The 22,427-nt window shown below is 39.0% G+C and overlaps 2 protein-coding genes across 3 annotated transcripts in view; both read right to left on the reverse strand.

Moving 5' to 3' along the window:
* Arhgap5 (Rho GTPase activating protein 5) overlaps positions 1-8,226 on the reverse strand; it is a 51,690-nt gene extending 43,464 nt beyond the window's left edge. Inside the window, exon 1 of one of the 2 annotated variants that reach the window (XM_090345203.1) lies at positions 4,389-8,226. In XM_090345203.1, the coding sequence (XP_090201329.1) occupies positions 4,389-8,108 (3,720 nt within the window). In that variant the 5' untranslated portion in view covers positions 8,109-8,226. The remainder of the gene's footprint in view (positions 1-4,388) is intronic. The other variant, XM_090345202.1, reaches the window with a different exon arrangement.
* Positions 8,186-21,974, reverse strand: LOC150055237 (uncharacterized). The gene is made up of 3 exons (XM_090344170.1): positions 21,711-21,974; positions 21,055-21,476; positions 8,186-8,274 (listed from the first exon to the last, which is right to left on the reverse strand). Exons 1-3 carry the CDS (start codon positions 21,972-21,974, stop codon positions 8,232-8,234), a joined length of 729 nt encoding a protein of 242 aa, XP_090200296.1. The 3' UTR covers positions 8,186-8,231.
* Between the last annotated feature and the right edge of the window lie 453 nt (positions 21,975-22,427).

Raw genomic sequence — 22,427 nt, forward strand, 5'->3', positions numbered from 1 at the left:
ACATAAGAAGAAATGAAAAGAAAAAAGTGTCTTGGGAACTCTGAATCCTTTCTAAATATGCTAATGGAAATCAGCATTTGAAGTTTTTTAGGAACCCTTGAAATGTTTAAAGAAATAGCACACTCTACACTTCACTCTGAAGAACATCAAGTTCTCTAAAATATATTTACAAGACAAGATATGCCTTTCATGGCTTTCAATAGTGCTTTTTTTGTTTTTGCTTTGGCAGAAGTTTACATGCTGTAATCACTCTTCCAGATCTAATAATTTGCCATGCTTCCAATAAGACATCTCCCCTAATTACCTTTTCAAGTTATCTGCTGTTATAGAGCTACAAGTACTTTTGGTTATTCATCTTAAATCTAGGTATTCTCCTAACCTGTCATTAATCACTCATTTGCCTCTAGATACTCTAGAGGATTAAGTTTCAAGACTAGCCAGGGCAAAAAAGTCTCTGAGATTCCATCTCTAAAATAACCATCATAAAGCAGGGCTGGAGGCATGGCTCAAGTGCTAAAGCACCAGCCAGCCCTGAGTAAGCAAGCAAGTCAAGTAAGCATGAAGCAGTTTAAACTTTAGTATGGGGGGGGGAAGGGGGAATCTCATCTGTCCCTAATTTAGTAGTTTTATTAATTTTGTAGGCATTATTTCTACATCCACTTTCATACTGTTTCATCTTTAATGTGTTTTGAGGGAAACTAAATACAATTTCCTAACATTGAGATTTTTTTGCATATGTGGTTACAAATCCAAATTGGGTAAGATTTCCCTTGTCTATACTGCTGGATGTTTTTGACTATTAATAGTCCACAGTCCCTTATCTAAAAAACCCCTGGAGCAAAAATGGAATTACATAACTTGTGGGAATGGAAGACCGGAAAAAATGGGATGAAGGAGAATGATGGAAGGGGAGACAATGACCAAGATACATTATACTTATAAACTGATTTGTTAAGCTGAAACACCTTTGTACAACTACTTATATAAAAGTAAAATAAAATAAAAAACCCTCATAGCAAAATAATCCAAACATTTTTTGTCAGTATCAATGATGTATGGTTCTAAAACTGAACATTATGTAACAAATTCAACAAGCTAGTATCAATGCATCATACACAAAATTGAATATTTTCCCCACAAATATTATAAGCACTGAGTCTATCTTGTTTTGTCATAAATATTGCCAAGTTTGTCTAGTCTTTTCAAAGAATCAACTTTCAGCTTTGTTGCTTGCTCATGTAGTCTCTGAATCTTTATCACTTTGTAACTAAATATTTCTATGTACTTCAAAACTAGATTATGCAACACTACTCTCTCTTCATTGCAACTTGAATTCTAAAACAGCATTCCTTATGGCTCAAGCTCTGTTTAACCAACAAATTTTAGCTCTAACTTGTTCAGTTTAGTAAAGACCCTTATAAATGTAATATAGTTATTCATGACTAGGGAGCTTCCTTATCATACTACTTGTTAGTTTTATGCGGCTATACAGCTGACTTTCAACACGTAAAATATCTTTTAAAAAATGCTTTGCTTTTTTCATGTTCTGTGAAACTAAAATCATACTTTCCCCATCCCTATGTTCCTTAAATACACACACACACATAGACTCTACTATTATAAAAGAATTTTTGTTCAACAAATGTATCATGTTCAAGGTACTGTTCTACATAAATATTAATGTATTCCTCACAGTAGGTTAAAAAGTATGATTATAGCCATTTTGCTAGATGGAGGTACAGAGAAATTATATAGGCAGTTAAGTAATGAACCTAAATTCAGACTCCAGAGACTGAGCTCTTTAGCATGTTAAAATCTTAACCATATTTCTTTCAATTGTTCTAGCAGTACTTCCTTTTTTTAAAAAAAATATATATTTTACTTAATCTTATACCCATTACCAAGGATGATTTTTTTTTCTTTTGCCAGTTATGGGACTGGAACTCAAGGCCTGAGCACCGTTCTTGGACTTTTCTCAAGGCTAGAGCTCTACCACTTGAACCACAGCACCACTTAAACACTTTTTTCTATGTATGTGGTACTGAGGAATCAAACCAAGGTCTTCATGCATGCTAAGCAAGCACTCTACCATTAGGCCAAACATCCGGCCCCTCTAACAGTACTTTCTTAATCCTGACCTATCACAGGGTCAATCTACCAAGTTAATATTTCAGCTTCTTTAAGTTAAGTTCAATTATTCAAGTCCAGTTTACACCATGGAAACAATTTTTACCTATACTCCTATACTAGGAGTATAGGTCAGTGGCAGAGTATTTGGCAAGCATGCACAAAGCCCTGGGTTAGATCCATAATACCATGTGGGGTGGCTAACTTTTAGGCAAATGAAGGGGCACAATAGTGCTCTCTAGATATTCTGTTATGAATGAAAAACGAAATCATGTCACAGATAGAGGTTATATAGTTAACTCTAGACATATTCAAAGCAATTTATTCAATACATATTCAAAGCAATCTATTCAAAGATCTTAGAACTCAAAATATAAGCCAGGCACTGATGGCTCACGCCTGTAATATTAGCTACTCAGGAGGCTGAGACCTGAGGATCACAGTTCAAAGTCAGTCCAGGCACAAAAGCCCATAAGACACTTATCTCCAATTAACCACCAGAAAACTGGAAGTGGCACTGTGGCTTTGAGCTAAAGAGCTCAGGGACAGTGCCCAGGCCCAGAGTTCAAGCCTCAGGAAAAACTGAAAGGGGGGAGGGGAGGACTGTGAGTCAGAGAGTGAGAGAGAGAAAAGCTGAGAATGTGACTGTAATTCAAAGTAGTAAAAATATGACTTCAAGGCAATTAATAGATGGATACTGGTAGTTCACATCTGTAATTCTCATTACTTAGGAAGCTGAGACCTAAAGACTAAGATACAAAGCCAGCCAAGACAGAAAAGGGCAAGAGTCTCCATTTCCAAAATAATCAGCAAAGGACTCAGCTCGTAGTGTGTCTCAAGTGGTAGAGTATCAATTTAGCAAGCAAACCCAGCAAGTGTGAGTCCTTAAATTTTCAAACCCTAATACTAAAAAGGAAACAAAAGGAAAGAAAGCCATTTACCATGCTAATGCAAATGAGGAAAAGACTGACACAAAGTGAAAAGGTATTAAGTAATTACAAACATTAAAAACAATGTTTATGATATTTGGTACATCTAAGAAGCCAATCACTAAATATAGCACAAATACTTTAAGTGCCTCAAAGAAATATTTTAAAAAACTACATGGCATCTCAATTATAAATAAGCTATCAACTTTTAAATACATCCAGATTTCACATTTGAAAAAAATAAGAGTTCAAAAATCAATGAAACATAGTTAAGCACTAAACAGGACAAATCAGGTCTGAGGAGACTGAATTCAATTCAAAGAACAGCAACATTAAATTCAAGAAACAGTACTATCTATATACTTATTAGGATTAAAGTTCATGCTAAAAATTCCAGAGTATGTATTTGGCACATTTCCTGCTGTCAAAGTGATCAGACATTATGTGAATTGAAGTTTCAAACAGTAATTTAAGTTTCTGAAATTCACTGTGGAAAAACACTAATAAAAAAGTACAAAACACAAGCTTAACAGAAATGTAATACACGTTTACATCTTTAATGCTTAGTGTTATCAGATGATTTAACATCTATTAAAAATGTAAAGGAAAGAAAGCAATTTAGCCATGTTCTACAAATGAAATTTCAAAACACAAAAGATCTTCCTAGAAAAGTTAATAAATCTCCACAACTATAAAATTGTTACTATTTCTATCCTGAGTCAAACAGGTATATCATATTAAATTTTTTTTTGCCAGTCCTGGGCTTGAGTTCAGGGCTTGAGCATTGTACTTGGGCTTTCTCAAGGCTCGAGCTCTACCACTTGAGCCACAGCACCATTTCTGGCTTTTTTTCCCCTATGTATGTGGTACCGAGGAATTGAACCCAGGTCTCTGTGCATGCTAGACAAGCACTCTACCACTAGGCTCAACTCCTGGCCCATCATATTAATATTTTAAAGCTGATGGTCGCAATGGAAAATGGAAAAATAGGATTACAGAGGGAAAAGAACCAATAACTTCTTATCTGAACTTCTACAGAAAAACATTCCTTTCAATTTTTATCCTTAAGTATATGAGACAAACCTACTCCTGGATCTTGAACTCAGGGCCTGGGCACTGTTCTTGAGCTTTTTTGCTCAAGGCTAGTGTTCTACCACTTAGTCACAGCTCCATTTTCAGCTTCTTGATGGTTATTTGGAGACTGGATTTTCAAAGACTTTCTTGTTCTGCTAGTACTAGATTGAACATCAATCCTCAGATCTCAGCCTCCTGAGTAGCTAAGATTCCAAGTACAGACATCAATATAAACTTATCTAACTGTAGTGAATTTACCTTTTTATCCTCTTTTACTTTATGTGTTTTCTTCTTCATCTTCTTATCATCTACCTCCTGGTCAGAAGTGATAGCAGGATTATCAATGCCACCCTTCCAAGTTTCAACAGGAGAAAGTAGGGGATCTTCTTCACTTCCACGATGTCTCCCTTTTCTTTTCGTTTTAGAAGTAGTGAAAGCCTCATCATCACTTGCATCAGAATGTGTTCTTCTGTAATAGGACTTGGCTTTACTAAACAAGGTTTTAGATTTATATTTGTATTTTGAAGGTCTCCGTTCCCCATGACCCTTTGAGGTTCTATCTGAAAATCCATTTTCTTCATCTCCTTGGGTGTTATTTACAAATGAGTTTCGAATTTTAATAATTCGATTCTGACTATCTTCTGGGACAACATAAATCTCATCAGAGTAGCCCTTCTGTTTGAAAATTGTGTCAATGGGTTCTGCGTAGTTATCTGAAGAATCCATATCTTCAGGATGCGCCAAAGGCACCCGAGAAATCTGTTTTCTTGGATTTTTACCAATACCAGCTTCAATTGTTTTTAAAAGGTTTGGATCCAGTTTCTTCACATTTGTCTTAGGTACAACTGGTTTAGGTTTAATAGGTGGAGGCACTTTATGGTTGCGTTCGTGATCGTGACAGTTTGGGGTGCTATGAACAGGATATTCATTTCCTTCCAAGTCTAATCTGTATCTGGAACGGTCACTAGGTGTTGGAAGTAATTGTACATCATCCCCAATTGGACTATATGGAGGTGGTGCTTCAGTGTCATCATCTGAATCAGGGTAGTTGTTATAGGGAAAACAGTCTCTGGGAGATGGTAGAAAAACATCCTCACTTTGATGGGCAGATTCTCTTGTATTATCAGACAAATAGGAATTTTCAATCATATTTTTTTTCTCTAGGACATCACTGAAAAACAGAGTAAAGACTTCCGTTTGCCGATGATACTGAGATAAAGAATATAGCGCTGTAAATTTAGCAGTGATCTCAGTTGCAATATGTTCTCCTTCAGTCATTAATTCTTTGATAGCCTCATTTTCAAAAAAATCTGCTTGGCTGTCAGTAACTGCCACAAGTTGTACAGGAATAGTGTCTTGAACTTCTGAAAGAAACGCTCTGAGCATTCCCATTGATGCTTTCCGCTTTGCAGAGTAAACTAATATATACCCATGAACCAGTTCATCTTTCCTTACTCCAATTGAGGAGTGGTACGATAATATTGTGATCTGTATCCGTCTTCTTTTTTCACCAATAATTTTGTCAAGCATTAGGGAATTATTCTGACCAGCCTGAGCAGCACTACAAGAATGAGAATCAAGGAAGGGTGATAAAATAAGATCTACACTAAATGGATCACCACACATGGCACACATGACAATTCTCAAGTCAGCTTCTGATACATCTTTATTGGTAGGAACTGGGCTTACCACCTCTAAATTGTGTTTAACTGATTCCAAGACTCCTCTTAGAGCTTGCTTTATTTGAGACTCATTAAATTTACGAGGATATGTACCAGCAGGTACATCTACAAAAGGGCACTGTAGCTTGTTTGCCAACTGCTGCCCTTGGTGCCTGAGAATGGGTAGATTCTTACTAACGGAATCTCGCTGATTAGCCAGAATTAATGTAAATGGAAGATTAGCCATATATGTATCTTTTCTGATCTGAGAAGCTTCAGTTCTCACTTTTCCAATAAAGTCCCCGATAAAACTCAGTGACTCAATGGAATTAAATACACAGAAGCACCCATGTGGTTTAAAGGCAGCAGTCCATAATTGACTCCAAATGTAAGGCGATTTGGCATCAACTGGCCGAAGATCAAGTTCATAAATTTTTCCATCTAAGGCATATTCATCATCAGTGGATTGCGTCCTTATCTCATTTGCTAGTTCTTGGGCAAGACCATCTTTCCCAAAAATGAAAAGGTTAACTTTATCTATATTGGTACTATCGTGATATAACCTTAAGCGTCCATGATCCAACTGTAAGAGACTACTGGCAAGTAAGTGCTCCACTTTAATGTCTGTACAATTTTGGCCACTAAGGCATGTTTCTTTAGTGGGATGATAAACAAATCCTATGTGTTTAAGGAGAAGAGATTCCCGATCAGGTGCAAGTTTCTGTAAAGCTTTGTACCTAGGTTCTTCACTCAGAACTGTATGAATTTCACTCATTTTATCTGAACTTGGTGTTGCATTAAGATCTAAATCATAAAACAGTTCAGAATGCTCAAAAAGCATTTCCTGAAACTCTTCTTTGGCTTTTTCAACTATCTCTCGCTGATGCCTACCATATACCTCTTTGCTGTCAGCCTCAGTGATGTATTTGAAGGCTTCATCCTCCATAACAAAACACATAACTTCCTCCCATGGCTGTCCAGGTGAAATGAACTGAATTTTTTCCAAAGTCTTCTTGAATTTTTCCTTCATTTCAACTCGTCTTTTCTCTGATATTAGATGCTGTACATGGTTCTGATAGACCTTTTCAGCTTCTAAAGTGCCCAAGAGGTCAAATGGGATTCGTCTATCATTAATTTTGTCTATATGGTCAGTTTCATCCCAAGGTGTTTTTTCTAGCACCACAAAACATAACTGGAAATCTGCTCTTTTCTCCATTAATTTCAAAGCTTCTGACCAATTCAAATGTTCTATCTCCTCCAAATTTGGCAAGAGAGTATTAAAAGCTCTTGGTAAGGTATTTATATACTCTTCTCTTCTTTTTCTTATGTGCTCCTGTTTGAGTTGCTCTATATGCTTGGAGAATGTATTTCTGGCCTTTCTTGTTCCCTCTAAATTGATGTATTCTTCATAGTCAGGATGATTTTTTAATTTGTTACTAACAGTTTTCCAAGTTGCATGATAGTCCCTCACAGTCTGCACAAGTTTTTCAAACTTATCTGTTGCTGTGACAACAAGTTGTCTCTGTGTTTTATAAGCATCCAGATAGGGAATAATTTTAGGTTTGCCACGAGTTTTATCCAACATTTGTACCAGTGCAATGAAACATGTCTCAATGTTGACATTAAATCGTGCTGATGTTTCTACTACAAGAAGGTTCTTTTTGTTTGAAGCAAATGCTTGCACTTCTCTAAGATAATGATCCACACATTCATCACATTTAGTTGCTGCTATTATTACAGGTTTTTTTGATTTTGATAGCTGGACAAAAAGGTTATTCACAAATTTAAGTTGATCATCAAATTTCCTATTACATCCTTGACTTACATCAATGCACAATAAAAATCCATCTACATTGAGCTTCCCTTCTGGCATTTGCTTCTGCTCAAAGTCTTGCTCCAAGCCCAGTTGATCAGTGCAAATATACATCAGTTTTTCTGCTGACTGTAATTTAGAGGCAGCTGCACGTTTTATATACGGTTGCAAATTTGTACTCCGATGAGGCAAGAAAGTCTGGTCATCAATGAACTCTGTCTGTTCAATGACATGAATTTTGCATTCCACTCCATCTTCACCACTTTGTATTATGTCACCCCAATATAAAAAGTGATCATTGTTTACTACTCTTCCTCCAAAGTCAATGGTGCTAAGCACAGAAGTATGCTCTGGATAATATTCATCTGCTTTTGAGCGTACAAATCTATTGCACAAACAAGACTTTCCAACTCCACAGTTACCTTTGTCTTTTTCAGTTCCAGAAAGTCCAACTACACTGATAGTATAGGACGGGGGACGAGGCTCTTTGTTTTTTGCCATCATAACTTTCTTCTCATGTCTCTACATTCATAAAGGTAATGACATATGCTTTTCATTCTGAAAATGAAGTCATCTCAAAATATAGATCCTGAATTTCACAATTATATTTGGTTCTTTTTATTTCCCTCATTTCCTCAGAAAAGTCTTCAAGATCAGAAGGATCATCTTCCTAGAAAGATGAAAAAAGGACAAATTTTAATCAGGAATTATACATAGGAAATGCTCATGCAAAATGATGTTACATGTATTTTATCTTATAAAAGTGCAAATAACCTCAAAATTTAAGGCAAATATATAAAACTTTAATGATTCATAAACTTTAAAGTGAACTCTTATTACTAAGTGTGAATTTTAGCTCTACTATGGGGTTGACAAAACTAATTCTTTCCACTCTTAATATTCCTGCCTTCTTTGAAGCTATATTGATAGTAACTAAAATGTACTGGTTATTTTAACAATTCCCTTAATAATTTCATTCAATTTTGTTGGTAAATGTGCCAGGGACTAAACCTAAGTCTTATGCACATAAGTACTCTATCACCCAAGTGTATTCCTATGTTTTCCTTACTTTTAAAAAATATAGGGGCCAGGAGTTTGGCTTAGTGGTAGAGTGCTTGCCTAGCATGCACGAAGATCCCGATTCAATTCCTTGGTACCACATACATAGAAAAATCCAAAAGCAGTAGAGCTCTAGCTTTGAGAAAAAACCCAAAGACAGTGCTCAGGCTCTGAGTTCAAGTCCCAAGACTGGCAAAAAAAAAAAATATATATATATATGTAATACTATTACCTGCTTTCAATTAGAGTTTCTTAAAACATATTCCCTAAAACAGAAGTCTGCATAAATTTAACAAACTTCTATAATTAAAAGAAGACAATTTCAGTTTCAACTTTTCTGTAAAATCGAATTGCATATTTAAAAACTATTATGAATATGCAAATACATTAAAAAAAGTAAGATCTGTAAATATGGCTCCTATAGTACAGCACAAGTTTAACATACACTATTCCCTGGGCTTGATTTCTAACACCAGAAAAAAAAGAAGAGGAAGGGGAGGAGACAAAGAATGATACTATGATAGCAATTAACTAAAGAGTTTTATTTCCTATCCATAAGTCAAAATGTAAAATACAATAAATAAATACATGAACTTAAAAAAAAAATCCATGCTCCTGCAGGTAATCCTCACTACTCTGAGGGTCACAGTTGGAAGCTAGGCAGGGTAGCAAAGTCAGAGACTCCAATAACCTACCAAAGAAGCTAAACATGGCTATAACACAAACAGCAGAGCACTAGCCTTGAGCAAAAGCTCAGGGACAGAGCCCTAGTCTTGAGTCCAACAAACATAAACATAATAAACACACACACATCCATGCTTTGATTTTTTTCATAGATTCAAGACACATAAAATTACTGGGTTTAAATAAGTGGATTTTGGACTCTCTTGACTTCTGAATTTATTTTCTCTCAGTTACTGTTTCAGGATCACACCTTGAGTAACACCAAGCTAAACCACTTTAAGATTATGTATTAGCAGCAATTGTTTAAATTATTGAGCCAGGTATAGTGACATACATCTATAACCTCAGAAAGAGGCAAATGCAGAGACAACTTGAGTTCAGGCCAGCCTGAACTATACACAGTGATTTTCAGACCAGATTAGGCTATGCATAAAGAGTCTCAGCATCAGTAAAGATAAATTTTTTTTGATATGCCAGTAAAACAAAGTAACTTTGAAGAATAGAATCAAATTTAATTTTGGTTATATGTTTCTATTAAGTATTTCACAATTTCTTAACTTGGAGATAGTCATTCTTTTGAAGTTGAATTTAAAACAATACATTATCTCTATCACATTATCTCTTTCACAAAAGGGGAAAATACAAATAATATAAAAAACAACAAAAAATTAAAAGATCACACTAACCTTTCTGCAAATCTGATCTCAATTGTAAGAAACTTTTCAATTAAATACACATCTATATTACGAGCAGAAATACCGTTCTTATAATTAAAACTCCTGAATACACCTCACAAAACCATAGTAACTTTTTTTTTTTCTGGTTGTGGGGCCTGAACTCTCCATGAACTTTTCAGCTCAAAGCTAGTGCTCTACCACTTTGAGCCACAGTGCCACTTCCAAAACTATAATAATTTTTAAAAATAGGATTACAGATGTGTTCTTATTCTAGACGCTTATTCTGCCAGCCTCAACTGAATTTTAATGATTACCCAATCACTATCTGATTGTCAAATAAAATGTGGATTAGGTTCACTCTTTTTATTTTTGGTGGTACCGGAGGAAGAGATGGGCCTCCTTCCTGTTTGCTAGGCAAGTGTTCCACAACTGAAGCCATGCCGTCAGTCCTTTTTGATTTGGTTATTTTTGGCTCAGGGTCTTGCATTTATGCCTTGGCTGGCCTGAACTGAGACTTTTCTATTTACATTTCCATGGTCTGTGATGAGAAGTGTACATCACCATATTCACAATGTTGATTAAACTGAAGGTCTCCCTTTTTGCCTGGGCTAAGCTCAAACCACAATCCTACTAATCTCTAACACCAAAGAAGTTAGGATTATAGGTATGTACCACAAGCACCAAGCACTAAGTTTACCTCTGAAGAAAATGTTGTTATATTGAATCCACAACATAAGAAGTAGAAGACATTAGTAAACATATCTGAATTCAATATCTGTCTATTATTACTAGTTGGCAATGGTAAAGTCCTAAAACTTCTTTTTTTCTTTTTCTTTTTTTATTATAATTAATAAAAGGGTTACATGATATTTGCCAGATAGAAGGTGCATTAATTCACATATATTGATACCCTTTCACATGTCTTGGTCCCCATTACCCTCCTCCTCCCAACCCCCTCCCCCCCATCTTGGTTTCCCCCCCTTCCTTATCCAATTTCAAATAACCAAATACAAATAAATTCAATATATCAGATAACAAAGTGAGATACTGTAACAATATGAGATAACCAAGGGACAATAAAAGAGATGAGAGATAACATAGTACATTAAGGAAAACAATCATTCGTTATATGGCTTTTGTTTCAATATCTTAGAGGTCCTTTCAATTAGCTTCATACTATATGGCCTTATGTATCAAGGTTTTGCTCTATTGCAGATCTCTGCTAGTAGAGCCCAAGGTTTCTACTGATTATGACAAATGAGGGGAACCATTGAGACTAATTTCCTTTGAGTCTGGCTTACTTCACTTAATATGATTTTTTCTAAGACTTTCCATTTCCTAACAAATGGGGCGATGTTGTTTTTTCTGACAGCAGCATAGAATTCCATTGTGTGCAAATACCACAACTTGTTGATCCACTCATCAACTGAGGGACATTTAGGTTGGTTCCATATTTTTGCTATGGTGAATAATGCTGCAATGAACATTATTGTGGTAGTGGATTTAGTATGTCCTAGTTTCTGGATGGTTGGGTAAATGCCAAGTAGTGGAATTGCTGGGTCATAGGGAAGCTCTATGTTGAGCCTTTTGAGGCACTGCCATATTGCTTTCCATAGTGGTTATAACATGTTCTCTCATCTGTAAAACAAGCATGCTTCCTTACATAAATATACAAACTAAACAAATATATAAAATGTGAAGTACCTAGTAAACAAAAGCCACTTCTTAATTTGGTTTTTGGAACTACAGGAAGTTGTATAAAACTTATGAAAAGGACGTAATCAAAATTTAATTTACAAACATTAATGGGACAATAAAAGATAAAGAAAACTGAGCCTGTCTCAGCTAATTCTATTAAAATTTAAAAAATTTTAATCTGAATTAATTGTATCCAATTGTTTAACAATTTTTGCCTCAAATGTGCAAAAGAACAATTAAACTATTTTATGAATATTTACAGAAAAGCACAATACATTAACTGGATAACAAATTTATATCCAGCAACTGAAATTAGTGTATGAGAATAACTGCTTTCTAAGGTATCTTATTATGTTATTCAAATATTGCATGCTTACAAGGCAGCTTTCTAAAATTAAAAAAAAATTCACATGCAATCTACTGGAAGTCTGGTATATCTCATGTATAATTTAAAATATATACATTTAATAATCAATACAATGTGCTTTTCGAAACACTGCTGCATTCATTAACAAAGGAGCTATATATATATATATACATATATATATGTATATATATGTCCCGCCCCGCTCCCCCCTTGGGTGGGGCTTGAACTCTGGGCCTGGGCACTGTCCTTGAGCTCCTCAGCTCAAGGATACTGCCCTACCCCTAGGCCTGGGCACTGTCCCCTGAGCTCCTTAACTCAAGGTTACTGCCCTCCCCCTTGAGCCACAGCACCACTTCTGATTTTCTTATGGTTAACTGGAGATAAGAATCACACAGACTTTAATGCCTTGGCTAGCTTTGAACCGTGACCCTCAGATCTCTGCCTATGATTACAGGCTTGAGCCACCTTGCCTTGCATATGTGCGTGCGTGCGTGCGTGCGTGCGTGTGTGTATTTAAGTCTTGCTTTTAAGTTACCATATCAGGAAATTTCTTTTTTTTCTTTTTTTTTTTTGTGGTCAGTTCTGGGGCTTGAACACAGGGTCTGGGCACTGTCCTTGAACTTTCTCAAGTCTAGCACTCTGCTACTTGAGCCACAGCACTACTTCTGCCACTTCTGGTGTTTTCTATGTATGTGGTACCAAGGAATTGAACCTGGGTCTTTGTGCATGCTAGGCAAGCACTAGGCCAAACTCCAGGCCCCTTCTATTCTTACTTTTTTTTTAACTTGTAATTTCCTAGCTCTTGATACCTTGATACCTGATCTTATATGCCATCAGATATGATTCAAAATTACTCTGAAGCTTTCTAATTTCCTGCTTCACCCAGCTACCTTCTCCTTCATTCAAATCAGGGCAGCCAAATGCTCTTTTTAAAACAAAAAGTAGAACCGTTCATTCTTCTGTACAAAACTTTCTGGTGTTTTTCAAGTAAAAGGTAAGCCTTTTCAATGACCTACTACAACTACAAGATCTGCTTTTTCCAGTCTTTTCTTATTTATTCTAATACCATTCTCCCATTGTCATTCTATTATAATCAGCCTGAGGAATACACAATAGGCATATTCTTGCCTTTGTGCTTATTTTCCCCAATAGGTCCAAAAATATTACACTATTTATTATTTTTCATTAGTTCTTTCTCCTTATTCCACTGTAGATTTAATGAAAGGGCCAAAAAGGCACATATCTACATGTATCCTATAACTATACCTAAGAGCCCATAGAACAAGTCCTTTCTACATAATGGCTCTCAATTATGCATAAATCCTGAATAGTAAAACAAAAAGTATAGTCAAAATTAAGGCATCGTAATGAAGACAAAGTGTGATCTACAATGATGTGTTCAGCCAGAATAACCATGCATTTTTATTTACGATACAAACTCATTTTTAAAAATTGAACATATAACCCTAATATAGTAGATATAAATATCTGGCAATATAGAATTTAAAAAGGAGACTTTTCATTTTATCTGTATCCTTTATATGAGCACCGAAAAAAGAAAATATGGGCCCAAAGTATCATATATATACCACAATATAATGCAAACAACTTCTCTACTTTAAGAATTCATATAAAAGACCCTGTATACTAAAATAATATGGTAATTCAAATATGTTACTTTTCTAAATGCTTATTTAAAATGGAAAATTCATCAAAAAATGTGTTAAAAAACTGACACTTTAGCATATGTATAACAAGTAAGTAATTCAACAATAATCACATTCTACATATTTTACCTTTAAACCAAGATTCCTACCACAAAAACACACAATCTTTGGATTTAAAGGAATCAAAGTCATCATTTATATAAAGTAGTCTTAGCCAAGAGTAGTCAGGTGAATAAAAAGAACTTACTAAAATGTCCACAACTTATTAAAATTTATTAAATTACCAGAAAGCCTAGGAATTTTGCTTTCTTTTGCATTGAGTTTCCAGAAGCCAGAGTGCCTGACACACAAAGAATACTCAGTAAGTACTTGATAAATACATGAGCAAAATCTCTAGGCTCACACCACTTTGTTATAAAACCATTAGATAATCCTAAATCACAATTACAGGAATAACTAATAAAAAACACATTCTGCTATGGGCCAATAAATTCTAATATTGCAGAATGTTAGTATTGAAACTTTAGGGTTTTTTAAAAAAATAATTAAGACGTTTTTATTGTCGGGATAATGTATAGAAGAATTACAGGTGCATTACTTCTCACATTGATACTCCTTCTCATGTTTTTGTCCCCATCTCCCTACTTCCATCCCCTCCCAATCATCTTGTTTCCCCTCCTTCCTTTCCTATTTCAAATAAACATATATACAATATACCAGGTAACAAAGTCAGATACAGTAACAGTATGAGATTAACCATAAGGGCAAACAAAAAAAGAAAAGAGAGAAGAGAAATAACATAGTACATTAAGAACCACAATCACACAAAATAAAGCTCTTGTTTCCATATCTGAAAGTTTAGCTTTTAAGACATAGTTTGTTAATACACATGAGTTTATAAACAGTAAGCCCAAAGATTCTGTGGAAGTACTTTCAGGAGGCTCCAAACAGGCAGGACTCTGGGAGCTTACCAACCTCTACTTTAAAAAGGGAATTGTGTTTTTAATCCATTTTTATCTCTTCAAATTTCAAATTACCGTTTGAAAAAAGTTTCATTGCCAAAAGTATTTGACAAACAAGGATGTACTGCCTATGATTTTATTAATCTATACAATCCTCTCATAACATGTCCCTTAGATGCTGGTGTGAGTTATTCCAAATCTTCCTAGTCTACTTCCTTATTCAGTGGTAAAAACAGAAGACCCAAAGGTCATTTTCACCCAGGAAAAAAATACCTAAGTACTTACTATGCTCAGCTACTATCTGCTTAACCTTAATCAGGGTGTTTTTGTGTGTACTCCAGTACTGGGGCTTGAACTGAGGGCCTGGGGACCATCCCTTAAGATTTTTTTTTTTTGTTCAAAGATAGTGCTCTACCACTTGAGCCACAGCTCCATTTCTAGCTTTTCTGTGGTTCATTGGAGATAGAGGATCACAGACTTTGCTGCCCAGGCTGGCTCTGGCTTCTAACTGTAATACTCAGATCTCAGCCTTCTGAGTAGCTAGGATTACAAGTGCAAACCACTAATGCTTGCCCATATCAGCTTTTTAAAGGTTCAAAGGCATGTAGAGGCAAGTCCATTAAGCTAGTATTATGAGTTAGCTCATCATCTTTCCTAGATCTGAGTCCCCTCCGTCACTATGCAGAACTAAATGGGAGACAGGAGTAAGTTGACATTTAATACTGTAATGCTATACAGAGGAGGGATTATTACTTTTATAAATGACTGGGGTAAATTTTTATTATGTAAATGACTGGGGTAAGGCCTAACAATTTTTTAAAAGATGGGGGCACACCTGGTGATGAAAATATTAGCATGTCAAATAATCAGAGGATGGGGTACAGAATTAAAATCATAGATTTAAAAAACCACAGCTGAAGAGATAAAGGCAATGGGCTACATTATGAAGTTGATAAATGCATTACAAATTCAAAGAGGTTAAGTACAAACTCGAATAGATCAGGCTTTAGAACACTTTTCCTTCAAAAGGACAGGTAGTAAATAGTTTAGCTTTGTATGCTATGGTGGTCTGGCGCACAACTTTACTCTGCCATCACAGTGTAAAAGTAGTCATAGTAATTCTTAGATGAATGACTACGGCTGTGTAAGATTTTATTTAGGGATAGATACTTGAATTTCATATAATTTCTAGAGATCACAATAGTACTCCTGTAATTTTGTTGCCAGACATTTCAAAATACAAAAGCCATTATATGAAAATAGGTATTAGTATTAGTTTGCCCTACAGGCCATAGTTTGCAAATCCCTGCAATATACTGAATTTTAATAAAAAGGAATGAACCTTGAAAATAGACTAAGTATGTGAACAGGATATTGACTGAATATAGAAGCCATATTAGAAAGAAGAAAACTGGATATAGTGACAAGTGTCTGCAATCCCAGCACTTTGGAGATTAAGTCAAGAAGACAAAGAGTTTGAGGCTAGCCTGAACTACATAGTAAGAGCCTCTCTCAAACAAACAAAACCTTTTAGTGTTCCTGGCTAATGCCTACAATGCTAGCTACTCAGGAGACTGACTGAGTTCTGAGGGCTGAGGTTTGAAATCAACTGGGCAGGAAATTCATAAGACTCTCATGACCAAAGACACCAATTAATGACCAAGAAGGAAAAAAAGCTGGAAGTGGAGCTGTGGCCCAAGTAGTAAAGAGTCAATCTTGAGCAAAAAAGCTGAGACAGTGCCCCGACACAAAGCTCAAGCCTCCGTCACCCAGACTCATAGTACCAACACAAAAATAAATAAGGCAGAAAACTGGGCAAGAAATATGGCTGGGGGAGTTCGGGAAATATGGCTGGATAAAAAAATGTGTTAAGATCTATGCTCTCCAGAGACAAACAAGAGTTAGTTAGAACTTGCAATAAGCAACAGCTTAGTTTGAACATAAAATACAACACAAAATCTGGTTGGGCACAAAGCTCAAGAAACTAATACTGAAGGCTATTAGAATTGAAAAGAGCAATCCAAGACATAGCTTACTTAAGTGACTGGTGCCAAACCTAAAATATAAAAGAAAAATGAAGTTTTCTTAACGAAAAGCTAATCAGTTTGACCAACAGATGATATCACTTGGGTTTCAGGTATTATTTCTATAGACAAATCATATACTTCAGAAAAGTATCTAAGAAATCATTAATATCCTTACAAACATGTACAATGGTATATACTTGGTTAGTACAAAGAAGAATAGGTGAATCTTCCAACCCCAGATCATAGAAATTTTACTTTTCTATTAGTTACACAGACAGTCAACAGAAAACAGATCTTATCTTGGCTCTGAAAAAGAAAGCATACTACTTTATAAACACACTACTTAAATAATTAAAAGGACATGACTAACAGGAAGATATAATATCCCATATTAGAGGCTAAGGCTTTTCCCCTCAAACACTGACAATTTCAAATTGATCTAGAATAGACAGTTATACAGATTTATGAGGTTTTCCTCAAATATTTCAATTTGGATCACAGGTACAACTGTGCTCTTACATTTTATCTTGTATTTCCCTCATTTGCCAATCTGTTCTAACACTTCCCAGTACTTTTCCTTTTTTGTGGGTTGTAGGGCTTGAACTCAGGGACAGGGTGCTGTCCCTGAACTTTTGTGTTCAAGACTAGTTCTTTACCACTTTAAGCCACAGCTCTACTCCCAGTTTTCTGGTGGTCAACTGGAGATAAGCATTTCTCAGAGGAGTCCTACCCTGGCTGGCTTCCAACCACCAGACTGGCTTCAAACGGCGATACTCAGACCTCAGCCTCCAGAGTAGCTAGGATTACAGGCCTGAGTCACCAATACCTGGCATACTTCTCTGTACTTTTGATTCAGTCACTAACATACCAAAACTTCTAACGCCCCCTCATTATCCTCCTCTTGTGCTTTTAAGTCCTTTTCCTTTTAAGTCACCTTACACTTAATTTTAAATTATAACTCATTTATTCTGCATTGAATTGGCAACGTACTATTTTGTCATGGTCTCTCCATCAAAGCTATAGGCTTTAAGAAGGAAATATTTTATACTTTCTTATTCTGATCACAGTGTCTAGTTACCCAATTAAAAAAAAAGTTGCTAGGGATAATGAAATAGGCTAAATTTAATAAGCTAGAAAAACAGAAGCTTACTTTTACTATTAACTCTTGAGAATCTAACCAGGTGACACATCTTAGTGATATTCTAAACATGAAATCACTAAGTTATATGTAACTGTCCCCCCCAAGTAATACCTGCAATTCTACGGAATAAAACCCACAAATATAGTAAAAAGTGAATAATCAGTTTCACTGCATTGTGGTTAGTCAGCTTCACAAAGTGAATAAAGACAATTGTTGATTCTCTTACATTCAAACTCCTACTGGTAGCTAAAACACTCAAAATGTTTCTTCTTCTGTGAAGAACTGCCAAAAAGGTCATGAGAGAAATAGCTGTTCTCTTTTCTACACCTCACAGTACTTTTCATCTAATTACTCCTTTATACTTGCTACCTCTCTAACTAAAGCTTGAACTATCCTCAATTTTTGTACTTTATCTTTGCAGGGCCATGTCCATAGAAAATGTAAAATAAAAATCGAGGAATAAATGCTACATTATAGATTTTAATCTTTTTTAATGCAGATAACTTTCACAGATAAAAACAAAAGCAGCCTTGGTTTCAGAGTGTCTTGTGGAGATGCTTGTCTAAAGGCATCTCTAGCTGGGGGTGGAGGGGGAGAACCTATAGGTTTTTTAGGAACTGAGTTTGAAAAATGGAATTTATGTTTAAAAGTCTTAGCATTATGCTACATTTCTTAATTTGATAAAAATGTTTTTAAAAAAATTCAATTGAAACTATGAAAAAATGTAATTTTATTAAAATTCCTTCACAAGTCTTTCAAAAGCAAATTCCCCTAGTGTGCTTTAAATATATTTTATAAACCTAAAACAAAACACAATGCAATGATCTCCAATTATATTACCTATATGCCTTCATAATCTGCAAATAAAAAGTATGGGACATATATCTCAGGGAAAGCTAAAATCCTACCTCTGCAAACTGATTAAAACTTACTCTGTGGTTAAGAAAACCTCTATTGCACTATTACATATTTCAAAAGTGAACATGAAATGCAACGTTTATTCTATGTCCTGATAATGCCAAAAAACTTTAGTACTCTTCATGAGAGTACTTAATGAGGATACTTCAATTAAAAAAAAAACAATGAATTATGAAACTTTTATGCTGTATCATATTTCAAATCTGTAACTTTTCAAGGTCAAAATATTTTGTTTTCTCCAATAGAATAGGTAAGGAAAGGAGACTGTTTTCAAGATGTTCAGGGTGCCACATGACAGAATTAAGACCCTTATTTTGCAGCATTTTTAAGAATTGCTAAATATTTTATACGGGCAGAGAAACACTAAAAAAAAAACTTCTCTGATAATTCTCCTACCAAAATGTAACCAATTCCACTTCCAATGCTCTTAATAATTAATGAACAGAGAATGGTAAAATAAGACATACTGACTTAAGTTAAAGATTGTAATCTACACAAACCAATCAAACCCATCGCTGTCTATAACGTAATAGTATGTACCATCTGATTCTCCTTGTCAGTGAAATCAATGGCTTTTTAAAACGAACATAATCGGTTCACAAGTTTTTGGTGACCTAAACTTGCTACTTTCTTCCTCTGCTGTTTATCAGATAACTAGATATGTGGGCTAATTATAAAGAACCGACATAAACCTATATACCACAAGTTATATATATATATATAGAGAGAGAGAGAGAGCTATAGATATCTCTCCATATATATGGAAAAATCAGTTCCACTTAAAGTGTAAATTTAGAATTGATTGCAAAAAACATTTCCAAACACATCTGACTAGTTTATCCTTAAATCAAAACATTTTTTCCAAACAGTTACAACTAGATGTATTTTCTGCTGGAGACTTTAGAGATAGCTCCTACAAAGTGAGATCTCCAGGACTGATAACCATCCCCTAACATTGGTCAGTGGCCTGAGATTTAAGTGGATTCCCCAACTTATAGAAGAGAGTATATTTGTAAAAACTAGTAAAAATAAATAGTTCTCTGCTTTACACCTGAACCTTAAAAAAAAAGTCATTGTATGCGATCTATCACAAAGGAAAAAGCAAACTGCCGTTGTAAATTTGCATTTTAAAAGCACACAGGCCCCTGTACTCATACTTAAAATACTGAAATTCTCATCCATAGAACACTGGATGAACACTGGTCCAAACTGGTTTCCTATCAGTCACATGATACAAAAGTATAAGCATCTGTCCTGTAACTTTCTCGGAATTTTCCCAAGTGTCCTGGTAGAGTTTGCCCTTACTTCCCAGCACCTTTTAGCCGAGGCTGCACGCAGGGCCTCCACCTCCCTTGCATTTCTAATAAAGCTGGAGGGAGGGTGCGAGGGAGTGCGCGTAGTTCTGTGTGGGTAAGTGCACGCGCGCTCCCGCGCTGCTCCCCGCCCCCACCCCGATACTTTTCTTTAGTAGAAACAGAGGGAGGGAGAATCCAGAGGTGATTCTAGCGAGGACTCAAGATCCGAGCCCCAGCCCCAAGTCACAGACCACCGACAGGGCGGGCCGGGCAACTTCTCACAGCCCCACTCCCAGCTTCGGAGCAGATGGGAATTCCGCGGCCAGGATCTAGGGAGGAGCCGGGCCGACAGGGAAAAAGTGAAAGGGCCGATCCCCGGGAGAGGCTTAGGTTTAAGTTTGCAGGCGAGGTCGCGTTTCCGCCGATCGGCGCCCACCCTCCAGGCCCCTCACCCCCGCCCCCCGCCCGGGCCCCCTTTCCAGGTGGAACTCGTTAGCAGCGAGCGCCCCGCCACCTTCCTTCCCCGCCAGCCTTCCGGGGCCCGGGCAAGTGAGGGCGGCGATGGGGAGCGGACGCCCGGCGGGGCCGGCTTGAGCCCGGCCACCAGCAGGCCTCCGCCGACCCCAGCTCCGTCACCTGTAGAGAGAGAGAGAGAGCGAGAGAGAGAGAAAGCGAGAGAGGGAGGGAAGGAGAGAGAGAGGGAGAGAGAGAGGGAGAGAGAGAGGGAGAGAAGCACCCCCTCCCCGGCCTCACTGCCCTTCACACCGACCGTCTTCCCGCCGCGGCCGCCGCTCCCGCCGGGCCTGCGAGGACCGAGCGCGGCGTCAGGCTTCCCCTCGGCGGCCCCGGCCCGCGGCGGCGGCGGCGGGGAAGGAGCGGGGCAGCGGCGGCGCGAGGGTCCGCGGCGGGGCGGGGGCCCGCAAGGCCCCGGCAGTGGGGCTCTCAAGGTCCCTACCTAACAACGTCGGTCTCCGCCGTCTCCTCCTCGGCGGCGGCGGCAGCGGCCGCGGCGCTGGCGGCGGCAGCGACATTCCTGGGGAGCGCTCTCGCCGCCGCCGCCTCCTCCTCCTCCACTCTCGGCTCGCCTCTGGTCCCCGGCGCGCTCACCGGGCGCCGCGAGCCTCCCTCCACCTCCCCCCCGCCCTCCCCGGGCTCACACGCCCCGAAACCCGACGCCCGACGGCACCCACGGCCAGGTAGCCTGCCCGCCCGCCAACCCCGGCCACCGGCGGCGGCCCCGACCCTCCCCCCGTCCCCTGCGCCCGCGGCCGCGCCGGGCTCAGTAATGGCGGCCACTCGGGTTCCCTCGCGCTGACGGCTCTCTTCTCCCTCTCTCCCGAACTTTACCTCAGCATCTCTCTCTCTCTCTCTCTCTCTCTCGGCGCGTACCGCCGGAACGCGCGCGCACGGGCGCGCGCACGGCCACGCGCGCACGGCCACACACACTCACTCGCGCGCGCACACACACACACACACACACACACACACACACACACACACACACACACGGCGGGGGGCGGAGCGGCGGCGCAGTCTGAAATCGAGTGCGCGCCCGCGCGCGCCCGCCTCACAAATCCTCCAGCTCCCGGACCAGCGTCGCGCCGCCCTCACCTCGCGACGCCTCCCGCCCGCGCCGCGCAGCCCCGCGCGCAGCTCGGCCCCGCCCCTGCCCTCGTCTCCTGGGAGCCCGGGAAGGCGCGAGCAACCCCGCCGGAGGGAGGGAAGGAGGGCGGGGGGCGAGCGCGCGGGGCCGCGTCCTCGCTCGCGTACCCGCTTCCCCATTGGCTTCCGCCCCTCCCCCGTCCTCCTCCGCCTCTCCCGCCCATTGGTTCCCTCTCCTACTCCATTTCTTCTCACCTTTTCCCTTTTACCCATTGGCATGAGTGTTCCAGCTCCGCGTTCTGCTCTCCCGGCGTCCTGCTCCCCCTCCGCCCCAGTCTCCGCGCGTTGGAGGCTGCGGACCGCCGAGCGCGGCCGTCCCGAGTCCTCCCCGCGCTCTCCCTTTCTTTTCTTTGGGGCCGGCTTTGGCCCTAACTCCCGAGCACGCCGCAGCCCTGCCGAGGACCTCGCCGCTGTGCTCGGCGCTCGCGGCCTGGGCGCTGCCCGCCGGCCCGGGCGTGCCTCGGATCCCGAGCACCCGGGAAGGCCAGCCGGGGAACGCGCCCTCGCCCGCCCGCCTGGCCTGGCCGCTGTGCGCTCCAGGCGCCGCCGCCAGCTGTGCGCCCCGGGAACCTCTCCCCAGCTGGGGACCTCAACCGCCCGGGACCTGGTGCTACACTCACCTTGAAGCCTAAACTCCACGGGAACCAGAAGAGGAGTCCATTTCTC

Source organism: Megascapheus bottae, chromosome 14, assembly GCF_031878675.1.
Source record: "Megascapheus bottae isolate mThoBot1 chromosome 14, mThoBot2.hap1, whole genome shotgun sequence".
Taxonomy (NCBI): domain Eukaryota; kingdom Metazoa; phylum Chordata; class Mammalia; order Rodentia; family Geomyidae; genus Megascapheus; species Megascapheus bottae.

Excerpts from the sequence above, each read along its gene's own strand:
- LOC150055237 (XM_090344170.1), bottom strand. The coding sequence starts at position 21,974 with ATGGGTAAAAGGGAAAAGGTGAGAAGAAATGGAGTAGGAGAGGGAACC. Across the intron at positions 21,477-21,710 it reads CGGGCGGGAGGCGTCGCGAG|AGAGAGAGAGAGAGAGAGAG; the intron begins GTGAGGGCGGCG and ends GTACGCGCCGAG. Across the intron at positions 8,275-21,054 it reads GCGGAGACCGACGTTGTTAG|GAAGATGATCCTTCTGATCT; the intron begins GTAGGGACCTTG and ends TCATCTTTCTAG.